The sequence below is a fragment of the Jaculus jaculus genome, chromosome 17, assembly GCF_020740685.1.
Source record: "Jaculus jaculus isolate mJacJac1 chromosome 17, mJacJac1.mat.Y.cur, whole genome shotgun sequence".
Taxonomy (NCBI): domain Eukaryota; kingdom Metazoa; phylum Chordata; class Mammalia; order Rodentia; family Dipodidae; genus Jaculus; species Jaculus jaculus.
This window is the reverse complement of record NC_059118.1, coordinates 24286352-24312184: the sequence shown is the minus strand read 5'-3', so window position 1 is coordinate 24312184 and position 25833 is coordinate 24286352. Positions and strand designations below refer to the sequence as shown.

Here is a 25833-nt window from a genome sequence, read left to right as displayed (position 1 = left end):
ACACACACACACACACACACACACATATATTTTGGGCATGGTGGCACAGCCCTTTAATCCCAGCACTTGGGAAGCAGAGGTAGGAGGATCGCTGTGAATTCGAGGCCACCCTGAGATTCCATAGTGAATTCCAGGTCAGCCTGGCCTAGAGTGAGACCCTACCTCAAAAAAACAAAAAAAAGAGAATGTTAAAATATTAAACTGTTAGGACCAAAGTCACTGGAAGCTGGTTGTATTAGTTATTAAACTTAGTTATTAAACTTCCCCCCATACCCTGTCAGGGAGCCATTTTGCAAGGGTGACTTGGAGTTTTCCAAGGTAGGAAAGGACGGTGGGGAAACATACCCTCGATGCTCTGCGGAATGGCCGTGTGCTTCATGAAGGACACGTCTCCCTTCTCAACCAGACACCTGCGCACAGAGGGCCACGTCAGCAAGGAGCAGACTGAAGTCCAAGGGAGACACTAGAGGGCGTCTCAGCTCTCCTCAGATGCCCAATGCCCCAACACAAGCAACTGTAGTGCCTACACCATTCCTGGGTACCAGAGGAGCAATGGAATATAAAAAGAGAGACCTGTTTGTTGCATTTCAGTTATAGATGACCATCACTTGGCTCCGCATTTAAAAAACTGACCCGTTTCTTTGGAGAGGGGGTGTATGTATTCTTTTATTAATAGGGACATTCAAAGGTGACTATCTGGTTGGACCAAAACTCATAACATCAGATATTATAATCAGGGTAGATGATACAACTTTGAAGGGGTTTTTATCACACTCAACCTGATCAGTGTTGACAAGAGGGAGAGAGCTTCACCTGACACTCTTCAGCTCTAGTCCTGTGAGAAACATTTCTCTGTGGTCAAGGCATGTCCTCTACAAGAAAGGTCGAGCAAGGACATTAGAGATCCATTCAGTGCCACTCGGTATACTGGAGATGGCTACTGTCTTGTCAGAGGCACTGCTCTGGAATAGAACTCCAGTAATTCCAGGTCCCCTGAATCAGAATGGGGTCAGGTGAGATGGCACACACCTAGAAAGCAGAACTTGAGAGGCTGGAACCAAAGGGTCACAATTTCCAGGCCAGTCTGCATGACATGTTGATCCTAGATGGCTCAGCCATGAAAGGCCCTTGCTCACAAAGCCTGGAGGTCTGGGTTCAGTTCGCTAGTACCTACGCAAAGCCAGATGCACAAACTGGCACATGCATCTGGGGTTTGTTTAGAGCGGCAGGAGGCCCTGGTATGCCCACTCTTTCTCTTTCTCAAATAAATACATAAATAACATATTTTTTTAAGTGAGGCATGGTGGCGCGCGCCTTTAATCCCAGCACTTGGGAGGCAGAGGTAGGAGGATTGCCATGAGTTTGAGGCCACCCTGAGACTCCATAGTGAATTCCAGGTCAGCCTGAGCTAGGGTGAGACCCTATCGTGAAAAACAAAAACTATATATCTATATATTTTAATAATATATGCCATATATTATTAAATTATAAAATAAATTATAAAATTATTAAATTGTATAAATTTATACAATATAAATTATATTAATTCATACATTATATTAGTTATATAATTATATATGTATAATTTTAAAAAAATTCATTTGCGAGCAGAGATAGAGAAAATGGGTGCAAAAGGGCCTCCCAGTCACTGCAAACAAACTCCAGATGCACACACTACTTTGTACGTTTGGCTTTATGTGGGTACTGGGAAATCAAACCTGGGTCGTTAGGCTTTGTAGGCAAGCACCTTAACCACTGTGCCATCTCTCCGGCCCTAAAGTATTTTTTTAAAAAAAGAAGTGAAAAGAGACTCTGCAGCCATCACTCTTGCCCTCCCCAGGGCCCTGAGGTACCCTCTGGCGGATAGGCCTGCAAAAGCATGTTCTAGAACTGGACTGACATGAATCCTTAGCACGCCTTGGAATCGCAGTGGCTCTGCTCTCTCATTTGGGTTCCTTCTAAAGCAACAGCCAGATGCTGGCATGATTACAAGCCTGAGAGCATGAGACATAGGTCACTGGGGCGGCACAAAGAGAATGGGGCGCCCGATGCTAACCTGAGAGCGCCACTGGAGCCATAGTATCTCTCCTGGCTGTGGGGGGCACACATGTGGGCCGGCTCACTGCCGCCGCCACACAGAGCACAGAGCCGGGAGTCCGGGTCAGAGCCGGGGGCGCAGCTGCCACTGAAGAAATCCCCTGTGAGGAAGGACAACTAGAGTCAGCTCATCCCACAGGGACAGGAAAGTCGCAGGGCTTGTCCCTGAGATGGCCTGCAATGCAAAGGTGCAGCTAGCATTATTGGATAGCATCATTATTTTAATGCTCTTTTTATTTATTTACTTATTTATTTATATGTCATCATGTGCATCTGGCTTATGTGGGTTCTGGGGAATTGAACCTATGTCCTTAGGCATCACAGGCAAGTGACTTAACCACTAAGCCATCTCTCCAGTCTACATATTATTGTTATTTATTTTAGAGAGAGACTAAGAGAGACAGAGAGAGAGAGAGAAAGAAAATTGGTGTGTCAGGGCCTCAGCCACTGTAATCAAACTCCAGATGCTTGCGCCACCTAGTGGGCATGTGCAACCTTGTGCTGGCATCACCTTTGTGTGTCTGGCTTATGTGAGATCTAGAGAGTCGAACATGGGTCCTTGGGCTTCACAAGCAAGCACCTTAACCATTAAGCCAACTCTCAAGCCCCACATATTGTTTTTTAATATTTTATTTATTTAGTTATTTGAAACAGAGAAACACTGAGAGACATGAGAGAAGGAAAGAGAATGAATGTTCCAGGATGTCTAGTCACTACAAATGAACTGTAGATGCATGAGCCACTTTGCACATCTGGCTTTATGTGGGTACTGGGGAATTGAACTCAGGTCGTCATGCTTTGCAGGCAAGTGCCTTGACTGCTGATCCATCTCTCCAGCCCCTATTTATTTTTGAAACAGGGTCTTATGCAGTTCAGCCTGGCCTCCAACTCCCTATGCTGCCAAGGCTGACTGCTTACTCTCCTGTCTTCATCAGGCAAGAGCTGGGATTACAGGCTTGCACCACCATATCTGGCACCCCAGGCTGGTCTTTTTTGTTTTGTTTTGTTTTTCAAGGAAGGGGCTCACTTTAGCCCAGGCTGGCCTGGAATTCACGCTGTAGTCTCAGGCTGGCCTCAAACTCACAGCGATCCTCCTACCTCTGCTTCCTAAGTACTGGGATTAAAGGTGTGTGCCACCACACCTGGCCCAGGCTAGTTTTTTAAAAATATGTGTGTGTGCACACGCATGTGTGTGTGTGCATATATATGTATATGTGTGTGTGTGTGTATAAAATTTGTGAGGGAAAGAGAGAAAGTGAGAGAGAAAGAGAGAGAATGGGCATACTAGAATCTGCCTCTGCAAACTCCAGGTGCATTTGCCACATGTGTGCATGTGTATGTGTGTGTAGGTCAAGGAGACATCTGTGCTGGGGAGAAAATTTGACCATTATAAACTTTCAGATATGATAATGCAGCAACAGCAGCCAGAATTCATGTAGAGTGAACCCAAGGCCCCGCTTTACATACACAGTCTTCCAAGAGTATTGAGGCTGCACCTCCAGACGGGAGTGCTTAGGAATTGGGCTTAGACTGGGGAAAAGAATTGCTTTATGGAGTAAAATATTTCTTAACATGCTGAAAAGGGGGAGACTGGTAAGAACAGGAGGAAAAAAATAAGCTGGCATGTGTTCACACACCAGGAAATCATGTTTTTTGACAATTTGAGGACATGGTGCTGAGATATCAACAGGGAAGGGCTGGGGTGCACAGAGCTGAACCCCAAATAATTTCCATGGGATAAGGCGGCCAAACTGGTCAGCAAGAAGGTGAGGAGGAGATGTGTGATTCAGAAAATGCTGTGTGTGTGTGTCATGTGTGTGCAGGTGCATGCGTGTGTGTGTGGGGGGGTGATACGTAAACGCATGTGTGTGCAGAGAACAGAGGACAACCCCCAGAGTGTCAGTCCACCAGACAATGTCCACCTTTTGATCTTGGAGACAAGGTCTCTCATTGGCTGGAAACTCACCCAATCAGGCTAGACTGCTTGGTTCCCTAGTGCTGGGCCGCACAGCACCCTCCTTCCTCTGTGTCATTGGTGCTGCCGCTGCTGGTGGCTCTAGGGCGTGAGCTCAGGTCCTCGTGCTTGCAACAGGAGTAGCTTTCCCATTGAGCTACCTCCCAAGCCCCACACAATACTTTTAAGATCTGTTAAGGCACTTGCCTGCAAAGCCAAAGGACCACAGTTCGATTCCCCAGGACCCACATTAAAAAAAGAAAGTATGGAGAAAGGGGAGGATTTGCCCAGAGAGCAGTGGAGTTCAGCCTCGGTGTATCTCAAGTCCTTGGCCTTACTCATGACATTTCTTGCCGTTTGTTGAACTGAATTTGTCCCTCAGTGAGGAGCAAGCCTAAGGAAGGGACTCCCTCTCACCTGTAGAAAAACAACTCACCAAACTGACAAGACCCGGTTTGATTGTATATTAAACCCATGGGGACGTTCCAGCCAGCGGAAGTGCCAACCGCGGGGTGGCAGGACTTCTTGCCTCGCAGGGAGTTCCAGGTGAGAGCTGCATCCGATTTCTTCACCACGGCCACGACGTAATAACCTTGCAGCGGAAGCACCGAGATGTGGGTTCTTGACGATTTTGCAGGGGGATGGAGTACAGACAAAAGTGGGGACTGACCCTCCTTACTTTCCTGGGGCCATTTAGCAACATCACTGTGTGGTATGACTGTGTGAACTGGGTTTCTCCATTCCCATGCCACGCCCCACCCCCTTGGCTGGGATGTGGGAACTAGGCTTCCAATGTTTGCCTGGGAGGAATGGGTGATCCGGCGGCAACATCTGTCACTCCATTGATAACCAGTGGTGACTCAGCCAATCTGTCATGCTGTTGATAACCAGTGGTGACTCAGCTAATCTGGTGGCTATGCAAGTGTCCCCTTCTTCTCTCACCGTTCCATGTGTGTCCCTCCCAACTGAAGAGGATGACCTTCTCCAACTAGAGGAGGACCTTTCTTGGTCAAGGGTATACAAGTGCCTGCACTCCTCTGATAAGACTTCCAAACACACTCTCGAGGTCCAATGCTTGCCTAGTGTAAATCAGGAGGTGGGGGGTTGGGAGGTTGGAGGTGGTGGTCTGGGGGACCTCTGTCTCCCCCTGGGAAACAGTGTGGGCATGCGAGGTGCTTCTGCCCAGTTCTGCAGGGTCCCTTCCTCCCCACCCTACTGGCTTGGGGGAGATGACAGCAATTCCAGCAGCTGTGTCCCCTCCCCGAGTCACCGTGGCACAGCGGGTCTTGAAATCACTGCGGAGGTAAGAGGCGAGAGCCTTCCTAGACTCTGATGCTTTTCATCTCAGGTGGGGGGTCATCCCAGCAGACTGGAGTCTATTTTTTTTTTGTTGTTTATTCTTATTTATTTGAGAGTGACAGACAGAGAGAGAAACAGGCAGAGAGAAAGAGAGAATGGACGCACCAGGGCTTCCAGCCGCTGCAAACAAACTCCAGATGCGTGCGCCCCCTTGTGCATCTGGCTAACGTGGGTCCTGGGGAATTGAGCCTCAAACCAGGGTCCTTAGGCTTCACAGGCAAGCATTTAACTGCTAAGCCATCTCTCCAGCCCAATTTTTTTTGGTTACTATTTAATCCCCTGTCTTAAGTCCCTTTCTGCTTAAAATGATGCCTCATTTCATCACCAATGCCCTCTGTCCTTTCAGTCAAGGAGCAGGGCTATCTCAAAGGAAACAGCTACTGAGCAAAATTATTCTTTTGGGAGAAGAAAATCTCTGGGTATGTATATAACATTTATATGCTATATGTTTTTAATACATACATCTGTAGTTATATAAATGAATTTACAAACAGGGTATATATACATTATATATGCATACATACACACACATATGTGTGTGTGTTTAATAGGTATCAAAATACAATTTCAGAGGGCTGGGGAGATGGCTCTGTGGTTGAAGGAATTGCCTGCAGGTCCAGGGTTCAATTGCTCAGTCCCCACATAAGCCAGATGCAAAAAGTGGTGCATGCATCTGGAGTTCATTTGCAGTGGCAAAAGACCCTGTTGTGCCCAGGCTATGTCTAAAATAAATAAAAATACTTAAAAATAAATACATAAAAAGATATAATTTCCTAAAAAAATATATATATAATTTCCTATTTCAGGGCTCTATAGTGAAGAGTACAGGGTGCAAGATGGTCTCTTCCTAGGCTGACAACTTGCTTTGGGGTCAAAATCATCATGACCAACAGAGCTAGGTCTGTGTGTCTCTGGGGTTCCAAGACTTTTGGAAACTCCTTATGATGAAGAATAGCATCAGGATAGCTTTTTATAGGTAATCAGCCTGGAGAAGAGGCCTAAGGTGATGCCCTCTTTCCTGCCCTGGCAGGACTAGAACCTGCGTCTGACCAGTCTTCATCCAAGGTAGACTTCAGTCCAACATTAGTTAAGAAACATAAGGAAGGTCTCTATATATTAATTAAAGGCACCCTCCAACAGGAGGACATTACAATCCTAAACATATATGCACCTAACATGGGGGCCCCCAAATTCATCAAACAAACGCTATTAGAACTAAGGTCACAGATAACACCAAACACAGTGGTAGTGGTGACTTCAATACCCCACTCTCATCAATTGACAGGTCATCCCAGGAAAAAATAAACAGAGAGGCATCTGGACTAAATGAGGTCATAGAAGGAATGGACCTAACAGATATCTACAGGACATTTCATCCAAATGCTGCAGAATATACATTCTTTTCAGCAGCACATGGAACATTCTCTAAAATAGACCATATATTAGGACACAAAGCAAATCTTAACAAATACAAGAAAATTGAAATAATTCCTTGCATTCTATCTGACCACAATGGAATCAAACTACAAATCAATAGCAAGAAAGGCTACAGATCATACACAAAATCATGGGAAAAGAAACAGATAAGGGCTGGAGAGATGGCTTAGTGGTTAAGGCACTTGTCTGAGAAGCCTAAAGCCCCATGTTTGACTCTCCAGATCCCATGTAAGCCAGATGCACTAAGGTGAGTCAAGTGCAATGTTGCACGTGCCCACTAGGTGGTGCAAGTGTCTGGAGTTGGATTGCAGTGGCTGAGGCTTGGGCGTTCCAATTCGCTCCCTCTCTTTTTGTCTGTCTGTCTCTCTCTCTCTCTCTCTCTCTCTAAAAAACAAATTAAATTTAAAAAGAAATAGATAGGGCTGGAGGGATGGCTTAGCAGTTAAGGTGTTTGCCTGCAAAGCCAAAGCACCCAGGTCCAGTTCCCCAGGACCCACGTTAGCCAAAAGCACAAGGGGGTGCAAGTGTCTGGAGTTCCTTTGCAGTGGCTGGAGGCCCTGGCATGCCCATTCTCTCTCTCTCCTCCAACTTTTTCTGTCAACTTAAATAAATAAATAAGTAATTTTGAAAAAAGAAATAGATAAACTTTCAATACCCGCAGAGCCTCTATAAATGTGTTGTAGAACTGTAAGTCTGCTGCTCTCTCCCTGGGGAACAGGAACAGCTTGAATCCCCTACTGTAGCTGAGCAAGGGCGCTCACAAGAGCTATCCATCTTAGGTACGGGCTGAACTGATCCACACGGCTACTCCCTAGACCTGCCTACAAATTCCCAGATACTATGGATGCTGCTGGTCCAGCAACCACATCCAAGGACCACTGATGGATTGATTTTCCAGGATTGGATGCTGCCAGGGCAGATTCAACCCCCTCTCAGCCTATCTAGAGACACAGTGGAAGACCTATCCCCCGGTAGTGATCTGGACTTAAAGTCCAAGATGAGGGCTGGAGAGATGGCCCAGAGGTTAAGGCACTTTTCTGCAAAGCCTAAGGACCCAGGTTCAATTCCCCAGTATCCATATCAACCATATATACAAGATGGTGCATGCTTCTGGAGTTAGTTTGCAGTGACTAGAGACCTAGGTGAGCCCTTTCTCTCTATCTCTCTGCTTCTCTTTCCTGTGAAATAAAAAAAAAAAAATTAAAGTCCAGGTTGAGCCGAGTGTGGTGGTGTACGCCTTTCATTCCAGCTCTCAGGGGGCAAAATAGGATGATGGCCGTGAGTTCAAAGCCAGCCTGAGAATACAGAGTGAATCCCAGGTCAGCTTGGGCTCAAGTGAAACCCTACCTTGAAAAACCAAAAAAAAAGGTCCAGGTTGACTCCCTTGCTAGTAAGGCCATGCTGGGCTTCATTTTCTCCTCTTGGTCCTTGGGACTGAGGAATTTGTTTCTCTTTTGAGGCCTCTACTGGGCCCCAAAAATGCCAGGAATAGCTTTTACCCTCGCACTGACCCTCCTGCACAGATGGGCATGTGACCGGAGCGGCGTGCTATGTCGGGAGGACTCGGGGTCTCCAGTCGCTTTACTGCTTCCCAAGCCCAGCTGTAACCACCTCCTGCCTGTGTGCCCCTGGCCTTCGCTGTCCTCAGCCACGTTCCACAGGACAATCATGCCCACTGCAAGCTCGCTGAAAAGGACCAGGGCCAACAGGGGTCCCGTGTCAACTGCCAAGTACCCTACAGACATTAGTTACTGTGGCAGTTTCAGCTTAGATTTATATCTTAACGATGAACTAGGCTCCTTTTTTCAACTCTAACAAATTGCGTTTATTTATTTATTTTTTTTATAAGAGAGCAGTTTCTTTCTTTCCTTCTTTCTTTCTTTCTTTCTTTCTTTCTTTCTTTCTTTCTTTCTTTCTTTCTTTCTTTCTTTCTTTCTTTCTTTCTTTCTTTCTTTCTTTCTTTCTTTCTTTGAGAGGGACAGACACAGATAGAAAGACAGATGAAGGGAGAGAGAATGGGCGTGCCAGGGCTTCCAGCCTCTGCAAACGAACTCCAGACGCGTGCGCCCCCTTGTGCATCTGGCTAACGTGGGACCTGGGGAACCGAGCCTCGAACCAGGGTCCTTAGGCTTCACAGGCAAGCGCTTAACTGCTAAGCCATCTCTCCAGCCCAATTCCGTTTATTTTTAAGGCTTCCATTGCTCTCTCCCCAGTGACAGGCTTCTGCCTTTGAGCCCCACTGTTCCTGATGCCCACTCACCTTCCAAGGGTGCATTCACGCACTTAGACCCCAGGCGCCCACGGCCACTTGTAGGCACTAAAAGGAAAAACAGCAACAATGAAAGGATGCCACAGTGAACTTTCACTTACTCCCTCCAAAGTCAGGGGCTTCTCAGTCTCAACTCATCAATCAGGATGGAGAGATGGCTCAGTGGTGAAGGTGCTTGCCTGTAAAGCCTAACGACCCAGGTTCAATTCCCCTATACCCACACTGAGCCAGATGCACATATGGCACATGCACCCTGGAGTTCATTTTCAGTGGCTGGATGCCCTGGTGTGCCCATTCTCTCTGTTTTTCTCTGCTTTGTAACTAAATAAAAATAATAAATAAATTTTAACTCAGCAATCTCTCACTTTTAACCCACCAAGTACAGTTCCACTTAACCCTACTCTCTCCCTGTTCTTAGCCATTTGAACATAGGTTCCATCTCAGAGTCTCATCAATACTCAGGCAGATGTGAAAGAAAGAAAGAGAGAAAGAAAGAAAGAGAGAGAGAGAGAGGGAGGGAGGAAGGAAGGAGGGAGGGAAGGAGGGAAGGAAGGAAGGAAGGAAGGAAGGAAGGAAGGAAGGAAGGAAGATGTCTGTTTAAGGGGAGGAGAGGCAAAGACCACTGTTGAGTATAGGCAAAGATCCCTTCACAGTAGCTGTGTGAGTCCCTCTCCTGAGTTTGCAAGTGTAATTGGACTGACTCTGGACCATGTCCTCTCATGTCACTCTGTCCATAAGAAAATTATTATTCTGAGCTCTTTTGCCTATATATCCCTCCCTTTGGACATCATACTATTGAAATAAAAATTGTAGAAATCAGAATTTCCTCAAGAGCCTCATGCTTGGGTAAGGAAAAGGCTGGGAATATTGGGCCAGCCAGAGGAGAACTTTTCTTCCAGGAAGAGATTTCACACAGTGCTGACAACATGTCAGACCATACAGCAGGTCAGACTGGAGCTAGACAGTGATGGGTCAGTGGTGAGCGGGATCACCCCTGGACCCAGACTGCTTAGCTATGCATACCTCTTGCCTTCTGTTTAAATCTAAACCATGGGGCCAGAGAGATGGCTTAATGGTTAAGACGTTTGCCTGCAAAGCCAAAGGACCTCGGTTCGATTCCCCAGGACCCATGGAAGCCAAATGCACAAGGTGGCGCATGTGTCTGGATCTCATTTGCAGTGGCTGTAGGCCGTGGTGCGCCCATTCTCTCCCTCCCTCTCTCTCTCTCTTTCTCAAATAAATAAATAGATCTAAACCACATGGGCCTAGATGGACTTAGGGGGTCACTGGACCTCTTTACCAACACACACTGAATAAACCTCCTTTCTCTGCTGTTCACTGTTACTTGTTTCTTAATTGGCATATTATTGAGGAAGCTTGTTAGCAGTGTCAGAGAGCAGACACTGGTCCTAAAATCTCTGTTAACAGCTGAACTTCCACATCTGCATCTAGGCTGCTTCTCGCTATGGAGAGGGAATTCTACCTCATGACTTTCTATCCTCCAAATATAGTTGTCATTTTCTTATCAGTGAACCACGTGATTTGCTCATCTTTCTTTGTATGTCTACAGAGAAGCTCTAGAAGTGAGCACTAATAATTACTCTTCAAATGTGAATGTGTGTGTGCATGCTCACGCACACCTGCTTGCGGGGGCCAGGGGACAATCTTGGGTGTCATTCCTCAGGTCCCATCCATCTGATTTTGAGACAGAGTCTCTCATTCACCTGAAACTTGCCAGCTGACTTGCTGGCTGACTTTCCAGCAAGACCCAGAGATCTCCCTAGTGCTGGGATTGCAAATGCACACAACACCCCTAGGCCCATGGGTTCTAGGGATCAAACTCAGGTCCTTATGTTTGAAATCCTAACACTTGACCAACTGAGCCATCTCCGCAGCCCCGTTCCCTTGTCTTTCTATAACCACAGTCCCACAGTCTAGGAGGAAGACAACGTGGAGATGCCTTCCCCTCCACTTACGGTAGTTCTCGGCCAGCACGGGCACCAGGCCACACTTGCCCGCTGTGTACATATAGCCTCCATCCAAGCTCATGGCGTCAGCTTCTCCTTTCTAAAGTTAAGAAAGAAATCACAAAGTGAGGCTGTCTCCCATCACGCTGGCCCCCAGCTTCATCTCATGAGCTCCAATCACATGTCCTTGGGATGGACTGAATCATGGCTCACCCGTTTGCCCTTCTGCCATGGGAAAGTGGGCATTAGAAAACTGGATGCGCCTTTGGCCTAGGCCCAGGAACAAGGGCCCAACACAGGCCACGGTCTCTGGGCATCTCTGCATCTTCCCTGGAGACCTTCCCAGCATGCCTTCATTGCAGCTTTATTAATACTCAATCCAGCCGTCCACGTGGGCTGTATGGGAGTGCTGAAACTTAACCACCAGACCACCAGGGAAGGTGGGACTGTATTTAAAATCTTTCTCAACCTAAAATTCCATTGGCATCATTAGCATGCTAGCACAAATTTTTTTTTCAATAAATAATTTCTCTAATTAAATAATACAGTAAAGGCCGGGCATGGTGGCGCACGCCTTTAATCCCAGCACTCGGGAGGCAGAGGTAGGAGGATCACTATGAGTTCAGGGCCAGCCTGAGACTACATAGAGAATTCCAGGCCAGCCTGGGCTAGCGTGAGACCCTACCTTAATAATAAGAATAATAATAAATTCATTAAGAATTGTTTTAATTACTTTTTCTAACCACATACCAACAAATGTATTCTTAGAATAACAAATAAAGTTAAGGAGACAAAAATAGACAGTTATATGAAGTATGGTGGCTCATGCCTAAAATCTCAGCACTCAAGAGGCTGAGACAGGAGGATCACACCAGTTCAAGGCCAGCCTGGACAGTATAGTGAGTTCTAAGTTGGCATGAACTACAGAGTTAGACTCCATCCCAAAGAACAACAACAACAATAAAAAAAAAAAACATACACTCACATCCACTCTTCACTTTTGAACTGTTAACCACCCTTTTAGAAATCCTTATTATAAAAAAGTAACTATAGCACCAAACACAATAGTTCAAGAGTGGGGAGTAGCTTGGGGTATAAAGCACGTGTCTAGCAGGTTCAAGGCCCTGGGTTTAATCCCCGGTACTGCTGTTACTACCAATAGTGATGACGACAAACTGAGAATGAATAAATTTAGGGGAGCACTCTGCCAACAGCCACATACCCGGCCTGAACGTTCCTATTTGAGTACCACACACTGATTACCTTGTGTGGTTTTCATAAACTCTAATAAATTTCCCTTCTTGAGTAAATACGCAAACCACAGCAGAGAGAGGGTAAACAACGTGGGGAAATATATTTTATCCTCCCCCCAAAAAAGAGTAAACAATGTATGTAATCAGATGCCCATTTTCTCTCTCTAGCAGCCTCTTTCTCTTTCTCAAATAAATAAATAAAAGATTGTAGCACTAGTGAGATTGCTCAGTGGTTAAAGGCACGTGTTTGCAAAACCTGATGACCTAGGGTTGATTTCCCGGTGGACACCAGGGAAATGTAAAGCCAGATGCACAAAGTGGCACATGCATCTAAAGTTCATTGGCAGGAACAGTATGCCATTGCGTGCCCACTCTCCCTCCCCCGTCTCTCTAATAAATAAATAAAACCTAAAAAGAGAGGGCTGGAGAGCCAGGTGTGGTGGCACATGCCTTTAATCCCAGCACTCGGGAGGCAGAGGTAGGAGGATCACTGTGAGTTCGAGGCCACCTTGAGACTACATAGTGAATTCCAGGTCAGCCTGAGCTAGAGTGAGACCCTACCTCAAAAAAAAAACAAAAAGAAAAAAGAAAAAAAAAGAGGGAGCTGGAGAGATTGCTTATTAGTTAAGGGGCTTGCCTATGAAGCCTAAGGATCCAGGTTTGATTCTCCAGTACCCACATAAGCCAGATGCACATGTGTCTGGAGTTTGTTTGCAGTGGCTAGATGCCCTGGCATGCCCATTCTCTCTCTCTCCCTCCCTCTCTCTGTTTTTCTCTCTGTCAAATAAATAAATAAAAATAAAAATTTCAAGCTCGGCATGGTGGTACACTCCTTTAATCCTAGCACTTGGGAGGCAGAAGTAGGAGGATCGCTGTGAATTTGAGGCCATCCTGAGACTACATAGTGAATTCTAATCAGCCTGGGCTACAGTTAGACATTACCTTGAAAACCCACCCCCTAAAATGTCCCTTAAGATGGATGAGCTGGAGAGATGGCTTAGCAGTTAAGGTGCTTGCCTACAAAGCCAAAGGACACAGGTTGGATTCCCTAGGACCCACGTAAGCCAGATGCACAAAGTGGCACATACGTCTGAAGTTCATTTGCCGCAGCTAGAAGCCTTGGTGTACCCATTCTCTTTCTCTCTCTCTCTCAAATAAGTAAATAAAATATTTTTTAAAGGGTTGTTGTATAGTCTCTCAAATGTGTCAGTTTTTCAGCCTTTTATTCATCAATTTACTTTTTCTTTAAAAAAATTTTTTTTATTTATGTATTTGCAGGCAGAGAGAGAGAAAAAGAGAGAGAGAGAACGAATGGGCACACTAGGGTCTCTAGAAACTGCAAAGAACTCCAGAAACATGCACCACTTTGTGCATCTGGCTTTACGTGGGTACTGAGAAATTCAACTCTGGTTGTTAGGGTTTACAAGCAAATGCCTTAAATGCTGAGCCATCTCTCAGCCCCAACTTTTTCTTTTTTTTTTTTTAAATTTTTTTTTAATTTTATTTATTTATTTATTTGAGGGCGACAGACACAGAGAGAAAGACAGATAGAAGGAGAGAGAGAGAATGGGCGAGCCAGGGCTTCCAGCCTCTGCAAACGAACTCCAGACGCGTGCGCCCCCTTGTGCATCTGGCTAACGTGGGACCTGGGGAACCGAGCCTCGAACCGGGGTCCTTAGGCTTCACAGGCAAGCGCTTAACCGCTAAGCAATCTCTCCAGCCCCCCAACTTTTTCTTAATCACGAATAGATTACTGCTCACAGAGAAGTGGAAACGTCCTAACATAACTGAGTCCTTCGAAACAGTATGATATTTTATGGCCAGACATAAACTTAAGGACCGACAGGCTCATCTGTATTTGTAGTCCACAGTGGCCCTGACCACACCTTACAATGTCACCTCACTCTTTTGGGTCTCTTAGGGCACAAGTCTCAGGAGTCCAGGTCGAGGGCTGGTTCTGGTTTTCTGCTTGACCCTTAGCTGAGGTGTCCGTGGGGTTGGCATAGTGTGGGGGTTATCAGGTGGGGCCGGCTCCCAGCTGATGTTAGTGGAGGACCCCTGAGAAGGGGTCTGGAATGCCACACTCTACGGAAGCAGTGGGTGTCAGGGGGTCTGAGTCCAGCCGTGGAAGTTAGAGCTTCCTTACCGTGACGGCAGCAAGGCAGTCCTCGGGGGTCTCCTCCATGGTGCACGCCAAGGCTCCGCCACTCACCGCACTCCACTGCTCACACTTGGCCCTTTCGTGGGGGCCCACCGCACACCACTGCACCGTCACCGTCTGGGGGCCTTCCACACCTGGGGTGAGCAGAAATAATTCAAGAACCCCAAAGGGAGCTTCAGATGTCTGCAGACAGGCCGCGAAGCAGGGCAGTGGCAGTGCCTCATTCCACGATGCTGTTCACTGCCTCTAGTCTCTGTCTAGACGTGGGGGTGTTGGTTCTCAGGGAGAGTGCTGGAGGTGCAGTACCCTCCTCCCTCCCGACCTCAGCCCAGGCATCATCTCCATAGGAGCCACTCAGCACCAGCTCCACGCAGGGCTTTCTAGACTGTGTCCCATGCAGGCCCCACCCAGGAGGCCCAGCTTGACAGGTCAGTCACGTGTGCTGCTGTGGTGGGCCACTTGCTTCTGCTCACCTCATTTGTTTTTTAGAGAGAGTGAGACACACACTGAGAGAGAGAGAAAGAGAGAGAGAATTGGCATTGCCAGGACCTCAGCCACTGCAATTGAACTCAAGATGCTTGTGCCACCTAGTGGGCATGTGTGACCTCATGCTTGCCTCACCTTTGTGCGTCTGGCTTACGTGGGATCTGGAGAGTCGAATGTGGGTCCTCAGGCTTCACAGGCAAGTGCCTTAACTGCTAAGCCATCTCTCCAGCCCTCAGCTCATGCTTTGACTCACTAAGTCTATTACTTTGGCTGCCCTTTCATAAATGCTCAGTGACTACTGACTGACTAAACAGAGAGGGGGAAAGAGGAAGGAAAGAAGAAATGAGCTGTGAGGTCTACGGAAGGCAGGAGTTGAATTCAAAGGCTCAGGAATTCCTGTGTAGTGCTTCTCCTGATCATGGCAATGGCTGCATTCCTACTTCAGCAGAATTGCTGGGAGGGGTTGTTATACCATAGAAGAGCATGATGGGATTCAGAAATAAGAGAGAAAGAGAGAGAGAGAGGGAGAGACTTTAGTTCCAAGGAACAAAGTGAAGTGGGAGGGGAATATTCTAGAACATGTGGCCCAGCCTACATGCTAGGAGCCATGGGGACACAGAATAGAAGGAGTCAGAAAGGTTAGACTAGCTAGGACTCAAGGCTGTATTTCAGGTGGTCTTGGGGCCCCTGGCATGCTTTCCTGCTTGGCTTTGAGAGGAGGGGGCTGCTCAACGTGGCTACACAGGGAAGAGGAGACACTGCTGTAAATGGGCGCAGGTTTGAACCAGCCTCAACTGTTCTAGCACTTACATACCTCTCTTTAGATTCTGAATGGCAAAAAAATACTCATGTCCCAGGTACATCTTGGAGTCCATCTTAGCAGGGGTCCTTAAAAATCCATGGGCAGCATCAGTAAACATCAGGTCTTTCCCATGAGGGGAGCCAAAGAGCTGAAATGACGATGACTTGTCCTTTCCAAAATTTTCCTATTCAAAAATGGAAAAGAGTGAAGAGCCACTGCTGACATTGGGGTGAAAGTAACAACAAAGCAAACTCAAAGTGGGCAAGAGAAAGAGGGGAGAGCCTTGGAGTTGTCCTCTTTGTCCATGGTTTCACTTTCTGCAATTTCAGCTGCCTACAGTTAACAGCACCTTCAAAATAATGAATGGAAAGTTCCAGAATGAAACAATAAGTTTAAATTTTTTTCCGATTTTCTTTTTTTTCATTTTTTTATTTATTAGAGAGAGAGAGAGAGAGAGAGAGAGAGAGAGAGAATAGGTGCACCGGGGCCTCTAACCACTGCAAAGAAAAAAAAAACTCCAGATGCATGTGCCACCATGTGCATCTGGCTTATGTGGGACCTGGAAAATCAACCCTAGGTCCTTAGGCTTCACAGACATGTGTCTTAACTTCTAAGCCATCTCTCCAGCCCTCAAATAGCTTCAATTATAGTGCAGTGTTATTATTTCTCTATTTTTATCACTGTCATTGGTAATCTCTTACTGTGTCTAGTTCATAAATTAAACTTTAAAGTTTGAAGGCTGGATAGATGGTTCATTGGTTAAAAGGCACTTAATTGCAAAGCCTTGACAGCCCAGGGTTTGATTCCCCAGTATCCATGTAAAGCCAGATGCACAATGTGGTGCATGTGTCTGGAGCTCATTTGCAGCAGTAGGAGGTCCTGATGCATTCATAAATACTTTTTTTTAAAAAAGGGTTTCAGCAATATATATATATATATATATATATATATATATATACACATACACACACATACATACATACATACATACATGGCAGCACAGATTGATGGTTGCCTGCTTAAAATAGTTTAACCTTTGGCTGGGAGATTGCTTGGTGGTTAAACGTACTTGCAAAGCCTGTTGACCTGGGTTCAATTCCTCATCACTCACATAAAGTAAGATGTAAAGTGACACATGCCCCTGGCACTCCTTTGCACTGGAAAGAGACCCTGGTGCACCCAGTGCATATGTGTGCATGCACGTATGCACGCACACACACACACACATACACACACACCCAGGAAAATAATAAACAAAAAATTTAAAAATAATTTTGATTCTTCAACCTAATAATGGGTTTATTGGAACATAGCTCATTATAAACCAAGGCAACTATCTAGGTATCACTTACCTATCATCTGTGTTTTTTTTAATTTTTATTGATTTATTTTACAGAGAGGGAGAGAATAGGTGTGCCATGGCCTCTAGCAATTGCAAACAAACTCCATTCACATGCACCTCCTTGTGCATCTGGCTTTACGTGGGTACTGGGGAATTGAACTCAGGTCCTTAGGCTTTGCAGGCAAGTGCCTTAACCACTGAGCCATCTCTCTAGCCCCTATCATCTTTTTATCATTCATCTTTTCAAGTTTAAAATTTTTTTTTAATTTTTTTTTTAATTTGAGAGGGAGGGAGAGAAAGAGAGATGGAAGAGAATTGGGTGTGTCATGGCTTCCAGCTGCTGCAAACTCCAGATGCGTGTGTCACCTTGTGCATCTGGTTTATGTGGGCCTTGGGGACTTGAACCTGAGTCCTTTGGCTTTCCAGGCAAGTGCCTTAACTGCTAAGCCATCTCTCTAGCTCCTCATTCATCTTTTCTATCACTGTTCATCTTATATATCATCTATCTATCCATCATCCTTACATACATACATACATATATCTTGTCTATCATGTATGTATGCATATATGTATTTACCATCTCTCATCTATGTATACTCTATCGTTTAGCTATCATCTATCTATTGAGTGTGAGATTTTCTGCAAGTTCAAGCATTTGTATCCCCTGAAAGTCGTGAAATATAGCCCTCCCCCTGTACACACACAAAGATAACTGTGAGCTCCTGACCACAAAGACAGCAGCCAGGACCCCTGCCAGACTCGTGGCCCAGGGTGTCCTCAAGTCATTCCAGGGAATGCTTTGCTCAAACCCCAACTGGCCTGCCTCACGTGACCTGCAGAAAACTACCAGGGGCTTCCCTCCAGATCTGTAGGAAGGAGTTGAGTTGGAATGTGCCATGCCCGCAGCCCATCTCCACAGGAGGCTCCTGCTCCGCGTTCCCCTGGGGCAGGGTGAAGTCTCCCCCATTCTGACCCTGTGGCTGGGGTGGACTTCATCCTGATATGATTCCTGTACTTGAGCCGTCAGGGCTGGAGGTCATGCCAGCTATGTGACATCAGTCTCTTCTCCTTTCTGGCCTCCAAAACATCCCCAAAGGGCCCTCTGACTGCTCCAAAGCTATGCCTACCCACGTGCTTTTTCAAGTGACTGCTTTTGCCAAGCATGGTGACATAAGCCTGTCATCCCAGGACCTGGGAAGCCGAGGCAGGAGGACCAAGAGTTCAAGGCCCTCCTCCAATACATAGAAAGTTTAAGGGCACATCAGGCTTTATGAGATTCTGTCTCAAAAAGGGGTGTGGGCAAGGCTGGAGAGCCGGCTCCGCAGTGAAGAGCACTTCCTATGCAAGTGTGAGGCAGGAGGAGGTCTAAGAAGACCACCAGTGTTTGATCCCTAGAACCCACACAAACAGCTGAGGATGGCCATGTGTGGCTGTAAGTCCTACAAGGGAGCATACTTTGACTTAAATAAGAATGGACAGGGCTGGAGAGATGGCTTTTCAGTGAAGGCACTTGCCTGCAAAGCCGAAGGACCCAGGTTTGATTCTCCAGGACCCACATAAGCCAGATGCACAAGGTGGCACATGGATCTGGAGTTCATTTGCAGCAGCTGGAAGCTCTGGTGTGCCCATTCTCTCTTTCTCTCTCTCTATCGATCTATCTTCTCTGTCTCTCAAATAAATAAAAATTTGAAAATAAAAAATAAAGGCTGGAGAGATGGCTTAACAGTTGAGGTACTTGCCTGTGAAGCCTAAGGACCCATGTTCAACTCCACAGATCCCATGAAAGCCAGACATACAAGGTGCTGCATGTGCAAGGTTGCCTATGTACACAAGGTGGCGCACACGTCTTAAACTCAATCACAGTGGCTGGAGGCTATGGCACGCCAATTCTCTCTCTCTCTCTCTCTGTCACACACACACTCTCTCTCATAAGAAAATGCCAGGGCTAGAGAGATGGCTTAGCGCTTAAGGTGACTACCTGAGAAGCCACAGGACCCAGGTTCAATTCCCCAGGACCCATGTAAGCCAGATATACAAAATGATGCACGCATCTGGGGTTCATCTACAGTGGCTAGAGGCCCTGGCATGCCCATTCTCTCCCTCCCTCCCTCTCTCTGCCTTTCTCTTTCAAATAAATAAATATAAATAATATATATATATATATGTATATATATATATATATATTTTTTTTTTTTTAAAAAAAGGCCAGTGTGTAGGGCTTGCCTAAAATAAATAGATAAAGAGTGGGCAGAAAGAGATGGATATTCAGCATTCCTCTCTGGCCACCACAGGTGAACACACCCACCATAGGCAAGGGCCTGGCTGTGCTGCATGGCCGTATACACATATACATACATACACCACACACACTCATGCATGCACACACACACACACACACACACACAAAGATCAAACGCATTTTCTCTCTTGCAATGCTCTGCAAGAAATGTCACCTGCTGGCTTCCCCAGTCACCTTTCCTTTGCCTACACACAGCTTACTCCCCAAGGCCCAGAGCTCTCCCCAGGGACACCCTCCAACTCGGTTCCTCTGTCAAAGCATGAAGCACACAGTGCCTTTCCTTAAGGCTGTGGGATTCCATCTGGTAACAAAGCCACAGGGACACTGAGTGACTCAAGTGCTCCTCTGTCTCGTCTGGCTCTGAGGCCTCCCGTTCTGAGCCCCGTGATGGCAGACATGGAATGGGGCCCGGGGGCTGGCTGGGAGAGATTGTCACCGATTCAGGTCGGGACCAAGAGAACCTGCTATGAGAGGGGTGGGCTCGCAGGCTAGAGCAGGGTTAACTGGGGAGCCCCCTGTGCAGGGGAAGGGGGTGTCAGCCCTGGGGACCGTTAGGAATGGAGAGGAGGACCGTGGAGAAAGATGGCTCGGTGGCTAAAGGTGTCTGCTGCATAAGCAGGGGGACCTGACTTTGGATTCGTAGCACCCATGTCAAAGCCGGGCATGGTGGCGTGCGCCTGGAATCCCAACAGGGGAGAAGCAGAAAGGAGGGTACTTTGCTGGCTAGAAAGCCTGGCAGAATTGGGGAACTCTGGGTTCAGTGAGAGACCCTGCCTCAAAAATGATAAATAAATAAATAAATAAGGTGGAGCTGGGCATGGTGGTGCACACCTTTAATCCCAGCACTAGAGAGGCAGAGATAGGAGGATCACCAAGTGAGTTTGAGGCCACTTTGAAAATACATAGTGCATTTCAGGTCAGCCTGGGCTAGAGTGAGGCCCTACCTTGGGAAAAAAAAAAAAAAAAAAAGGTGGAGAGGGCTGAGGAGATGGCTCAGTAGTTAAAAGCACTTGTTTACAAAGCCTGCTGGCCCAGGTTTGATACCCCAGTACTCACGTAAAGCCAGATGCACAAAGTGGTGCATGCACCTAAAGTTTGTTTGCAGTGGCAGGAGGCCCTGGTGTATCTCTGTGCTCTTTCTCTCTCTCCCTCTCCCCATTCTCTCTCTCTCTCTCTCTCTCTAAAATAAAAAATATATTTTTAAATAAATTTTAATTTTTTGTTTATTTTTATTTATTTATCTGAGAGTGACAGACAGAGACAGAGAGGACAGAGAGAGAATGGGTGCACCAGGGCCTCCAGCCACTGCAAACTAGAACCAGGGTCCTTAGGCTTCACAGGCAAGTGTGTGACCACTAAAACCATCTCTCCAGCCCTAAATAAAACATTTTTTAAAAGACCTCTAAAGCTGTAAGCCAAAATAAACCCTTTCTCTTTATAAAAAGATATTTTTATTAAAAAGAGAAGAACTTGGGAGGCAGAGGTAGGAGGATTGCCGTGAGTTCAAGGCCACCCTTAGACTCCATAGTGAATTCCAGGTCAGCCTGGGCCAGAGACCCTACCTCAAAAAACTAAAAAAAAAGAGAGAGAGAGAGAGAAGAAACTGAGGACAGCACATGCCATCAGCCTCTGGTTGCCACATGGGTACATGTGTCTGCTTATACACGTGCACCACCCACATGCATATGGACATGCATACATACATATATGAACACATACAATACAATCAAAAACTTACCAGAGCGATAGAACTGTGAAGAATGAAATGAGGGCTGGGAAGACTGCCCAGTGTTTAAAGGCACTTGCTTGCAAAGCCTGCAAGCCCAGGTTCAATTCCCCAGTGCCCACGAAAAGACAGATGCATATCAGGACCTTGGCATGATCATTCTTTCTCTCTCTCTCTCTCTTTTCCCCTCTCAAATATATAAATGAATAATAAATAAACACCTTCCAAGGCTCAGGGTCCATTGCAGGAGAGGTAATGGAAAGACAGTAAGAGCCAAAGGAACGTGTTCCTCCAGATTCAAAATGGCCTGGCTACCCATGACCTCACAGTGCCTGACACTACCTACACGAGACCATCATAATAGGAGGAAAAGATCATGACATCGAAATAAAAAGAGAGACTGATTGAGAGGAGGAGGGGATACGATGGAGAGTGGCGTTTCAAAGGGGAAAGTGGGGTGAGGGAGGGAATTACCATGGGATATTGTTTACAATTATGGAAGTTGTCAATAAAAAATTAAATTATAAATAAATAAAATGTTTTTTTTTAAAAAAAAGAATAAAATGAGGCAAAGAGAGCTTCTCCAGTGAGTCTTTATGCCCCTGGTTGGTGATGTCACTTGGGGGCCCAGTGGCCTTTGCTGTCTGTAATATACAGAGCGGCTTGTTAGTGAAGGATCTTTCACTGAGTCCTGTACACACAAAGATGTCTAGGGCGTCCAGAAGGCCAGGAGATCTTTTCCCTCCAATCCCAAGTTGAAGCTAGGAGGAAAAAAGGGGGTAGAGGGTGGCGGGCGGAAGTACCTGGGCCTGGCTGAGAAGCTCCCAGATCAAGTCCTCCTTGCCGTCCGCACTTCGAGCCACAACTGCGTGAGAAGGGACCCGGGCCAGGTTGCACCGTTCATAGTCATCCACTGGCCCGCGGGTGTTGTCGGGGCAGAGCAGCTCATACTGGTCCCTGTCAGCCTGCTGAGGCAGGTTTTCTGGGGAAAAGAAAGCCCAGGTGAGCCGGTGGTGGCTGGCGAAGCCATGATCTGTGCTGGATGCTCCCCACGACTGCAAATGGGTAGCCTAAAGAAGACAGAGAGAGTATCTTCTCCAAACACACTGTGCTCAGATGAGGAACCAGAAGGGCCAGGCCATGAAATGACTGGTTGTAGTCTCGCTGCGGGTGGACACGAGGCTGGGCAGCGTGCCTGGCCCAGAGACCCTCCAGTTGTAGAGATGAAAAGTTAAGGCCACTTGGTGTGACAGTTTGAATGTGTGTCCCCCATAGACTCAGTCGTTTCTATGAAGCTTGTAACTTGAGTCTCCAGCTGCCAGGAGGGAGGAGATGTCACTGGGGGCGGATCCCAGGGTCTAGCCCTAAGGTGCATTTAAAGGTGGGGGGGGGTGGATCTGATTTCCAGCCCACAGGTTTGCAGGGCGGTGTGAGTTCTGGGGCGGGGGGTGGGGGGGGGCTCCCTGCTGTTTGCTGCCCATATGTGCTTGCTGCTGTCAGTGTTTGCTGGCTGTTTGCTTGGTTCTCTCTGCTTGGATGTATGGAGGCAACTTCTTCCGCCACTGAGGGACCTTCCCGCTGGATCTGTGAGCTTGAAGTGAACCCCTTCCTCCCTCTAAACTGTGCCTGCTTTGGATGTTCATCCCAGCAACACAGAGCTGACCACAACACTTATCAAAGTCTCAGTGCGGGCTGGAGAGATGGCTTAGAAGTGAAGCACTTGCCTGTGAAGCCTAAGGACTCTGGATCAAGGCTTGATTCCCCAGGACCCACGTTAGCCAGATGCACAGGGGTGCACGCGTGCCTGGAGTTTATTTGCAGTGGCTGGAGGCCCTGGCGTGCCCATTCTCTCTCCCTTCCCTTCTCTCTCTCTCTCTCTCTCTCTCTCTCTCTAATAAATAAATAAAAATTTAAAAATAGGGCTGGAGAGATGGCTTAGCGGTTAAGCGCTTGCCTGTGAAGCCTAAGGACCCTGGTTCGAGGCTCGGTTCCCCAGGTCCCACGTTAGCCAGATGCACAAGGGGGCGCACACGTCTGGAGTTCGTTTGCAGAGGCTGGAAGCCCTGGCATGCCCATGCTCTCTCTCTCCCTCTATCTGTCTTTCTCTCTGTGTCTGTCTCTCTCAAATAAAAATAAATAAATAAAAAATAAATAAAGGTGTGAAGAAAAAGGAAAACATTAAAAAAAAATTTAAAAATAAACAAACAATTTAAAAAAAGTTTCAGTGCATCTGGGTCTGACATACTGCCATGCTAGGGCAATCCAGGTCCCCCATGAAAACAGCCTCATTCCCCTGGAGACAGAGAGGACTGGGAAAACCGATAAGAGGACTGAAGGTCAGTTGGACGCCTCCCCCAGTCAGGACACAGGAAGCTCCTTGGTTCCCACGGTATACGTATTAGGTGTTAGGGATTCAGTGCCAGTCAAAAATTGAATTCCTAATCTTCAGCACCCCAGAATGTAATCTTATGTGAAAATAGGGTCTTTGTGGATGTAATTAGTCAAGATGGAGTCATATCAGAATAGCATGGATCCCAAATCTGAACTAACTAGTGTCCTTATAAAAAGGACAGATTTGGACAGGGGCATGCCCGGAGGGAAGGGGCCGTGTGACTCTGAATGCAGGTGAGGGGGTTATGTGTCTACAAGCCATGTGCAATGTCTGCCATCTGGGGAACACCAGAGATTGCCAGCAAGCCAGGAGGGAGGCAGGAAAGAGTCTCCCTTATGGTCCTCAGAAGGAATGAACCCTGTTAACACCTTGATCTTGGAATCCCAGCATCCGGATTAAGTTTCTGTTGTTTAAATCACCCATCTTGTGGTTCTTTGTTTAGGCAGACCTAAAAACTAATATCGACAGTCCTTGAGATTAATTTTTTTTTTTAAGTCTTATTGAAAGAGATCATACACACCTATAGTCCTAGCTACTCAGGAGGCTGTGGTAGGAGGATTGTGAGTTCAAGTTTAGACTGGTCAAGACCTTGCCTCAAAAGAAAAGAAAGTAAGCGGGGTGTAGTGGCGCACGCCTTAAATCTCAGCACTCAGAGGCAGAGGTAGGAGGATCGCCGTGAGTTCGAGTTCACCCTGAGAATACAGAGTGAATTCTAGGTCAGCCCGGGCTACAGTCAGACTCTACCTCAAAAAACCAAATGAAAAAATAAAAAAAGAAAGAAAGAAAAACAAAAGAAAGTAAAAAGAGGGCTATACACACACACACACACACACACACACACACACACATACACCTCAGCAATACAGTGATTGCCTAGCATGTGCAAGCCCAAGATTTGATCCCCAAAATTGCAAACAAAGGAGGGGGGTTAACAGAAGGAATATCATTAGGTCCTGGGAAAGTTATGATTTTAACTTAAAATACATTTTAAATCTTTGTACTAAAATAAAAATAAATAACTTTTTTTTTTTTTTGGTTTTTCGAGGTAGTGAGTTCAAGGCCACTCTGAGACTACATCGTGAATTCCAGGTCAGCCTGGGCTAGAGCAAACAAAAGAAGGGCTGGAGAGATGGCTTAGCAGTTAAGGCACTTGCCTGCAAAGCCAAAGGACCTAGGTTCAATTCCCTAGGACCTACATAAGCCAGATGCTCAAGGGGACACATTCATCTGGAGTTCATTTGCAGTGGCTAGAGGCTCTGGTGAACCCATTCTCTCTCTCTCTCTCAAATAAATAAATAAAAATAAAATATTTAAAAAAATACTTTCAGCAAAGGTAAACCATATGCTGGGGCAGCCTGCTCTTTCCCCAAGGGAAGGGTGAATGCTAGAAGATTCCCACCCACTGGCACAGCTATGGAAACGTGAGCATCCAAAGGCCACAAGGATAATTATTTGGAACAGCTTGACTCTGGGAGATGAGATCCAGAGGTGACCCCAATCATTCAAATTATTGACAATAGGACACAGATCAATTGCTAAAATGTCAACAACCAGGTCAGTGTGTAGTAACAGGAGAGAGATTCTCACACAGAGAACAATGGACACCAAAATGACCACATGAGGGAAGGACTCCGGGCTGTAACTAAAGCCAGTCGATCTCTGCTAGGCGTGGTGGCGCACGCCTTTAATCCCAGCACTGGGGAGGCAGACAGAGGAGGACTGCTGTGAATTCAAGGCCAGCCTGAGACTACAGAGTAAGTTCTAGGCTGCTGGGCTAAATCGAGACCCTACCTCAAAAAAAATAAAATAAAAATCCAGTGCAAAATGCAAAGCTTCAGGATTCCCCTACAGGCAGCAGGTATTTATTATAAAACTGAGCTTAACACAGTGGGTACATGTGGACATGTTGAAGGGTTTTTTTTTTTAAACTTTTTATTGACAACCTATATTTGGGTTTTAACTATTTTGAGTGGCATAGTGCGCATGTGCCTCATATTTAATTGGCTAGGAAACCAAAAATCTGCGTGGGTCTAGTGGCTCATGCCTATAATACAGCTGCTTTGGAGGCTGGAACAAGAGGATGGCTAGTTCAAGACCAACTTGGACAACATAGTGAGACCCTATTTCAAATAATCAAAAGTAATGAATAAGTGAAAATGTAAGGGCCAAAGGAATGGGAGGAGAGCTTACAACGCTGTCTTTACACGCAAAGTGGCCACGGTATTCACAGCCTCACAGCGGTTGACACTACCTACACAGACCTGCAGAATAGGAGGGGAAAAAATGATA

At 46.5% G+C, this 25833-nt stretch overlaps 1 protein-coding gene across 2 annotated transcripts in view; it reads right to left on the bottom strand.

The window, feature by feature from the left end:
• The window catches only part of Inhca (inhibitor of carbonic anhydrase), a 62463-nt gene that overhangs the window by 4723 nt on the left and 31907 nt on the right, over positions 1-25833 (bottom strand). Inside the window, exons 7-14 of one of the 2 annotated variants that reach the window (XM_045136621.1) lie at positions 21956-22134; positions 15798-15969; positions 14483-14631; positions 11093-11183; positions 9108-9164; positions 4488-4643; positions 2057-2198; positions 346-410 (exon numbers count right to left, since the gene is read on the bottom strand). In XM_045136621.1, coding sequence (XP_044992556.1) covers positions 346-410; positions 2057-2198; positions 4488-4643; positions 9108-9164; positions 11093-11183; positions 14483-14631; positions 15798-15969; positions 21956-22134 — 1011 coding nt within the window. Of the gene's footprint in view, positions 1-345; positions 535-2056; positions 2199-4487; positions 4644-9107; positions 9165-11092; positions 11184-14482; positions 14632-15797; positions 15970-21955; positions 22135-25833 lie in introns of those variants that run through there. The other variant, XM_045136622.1, reaches the window with a different exon arrangement.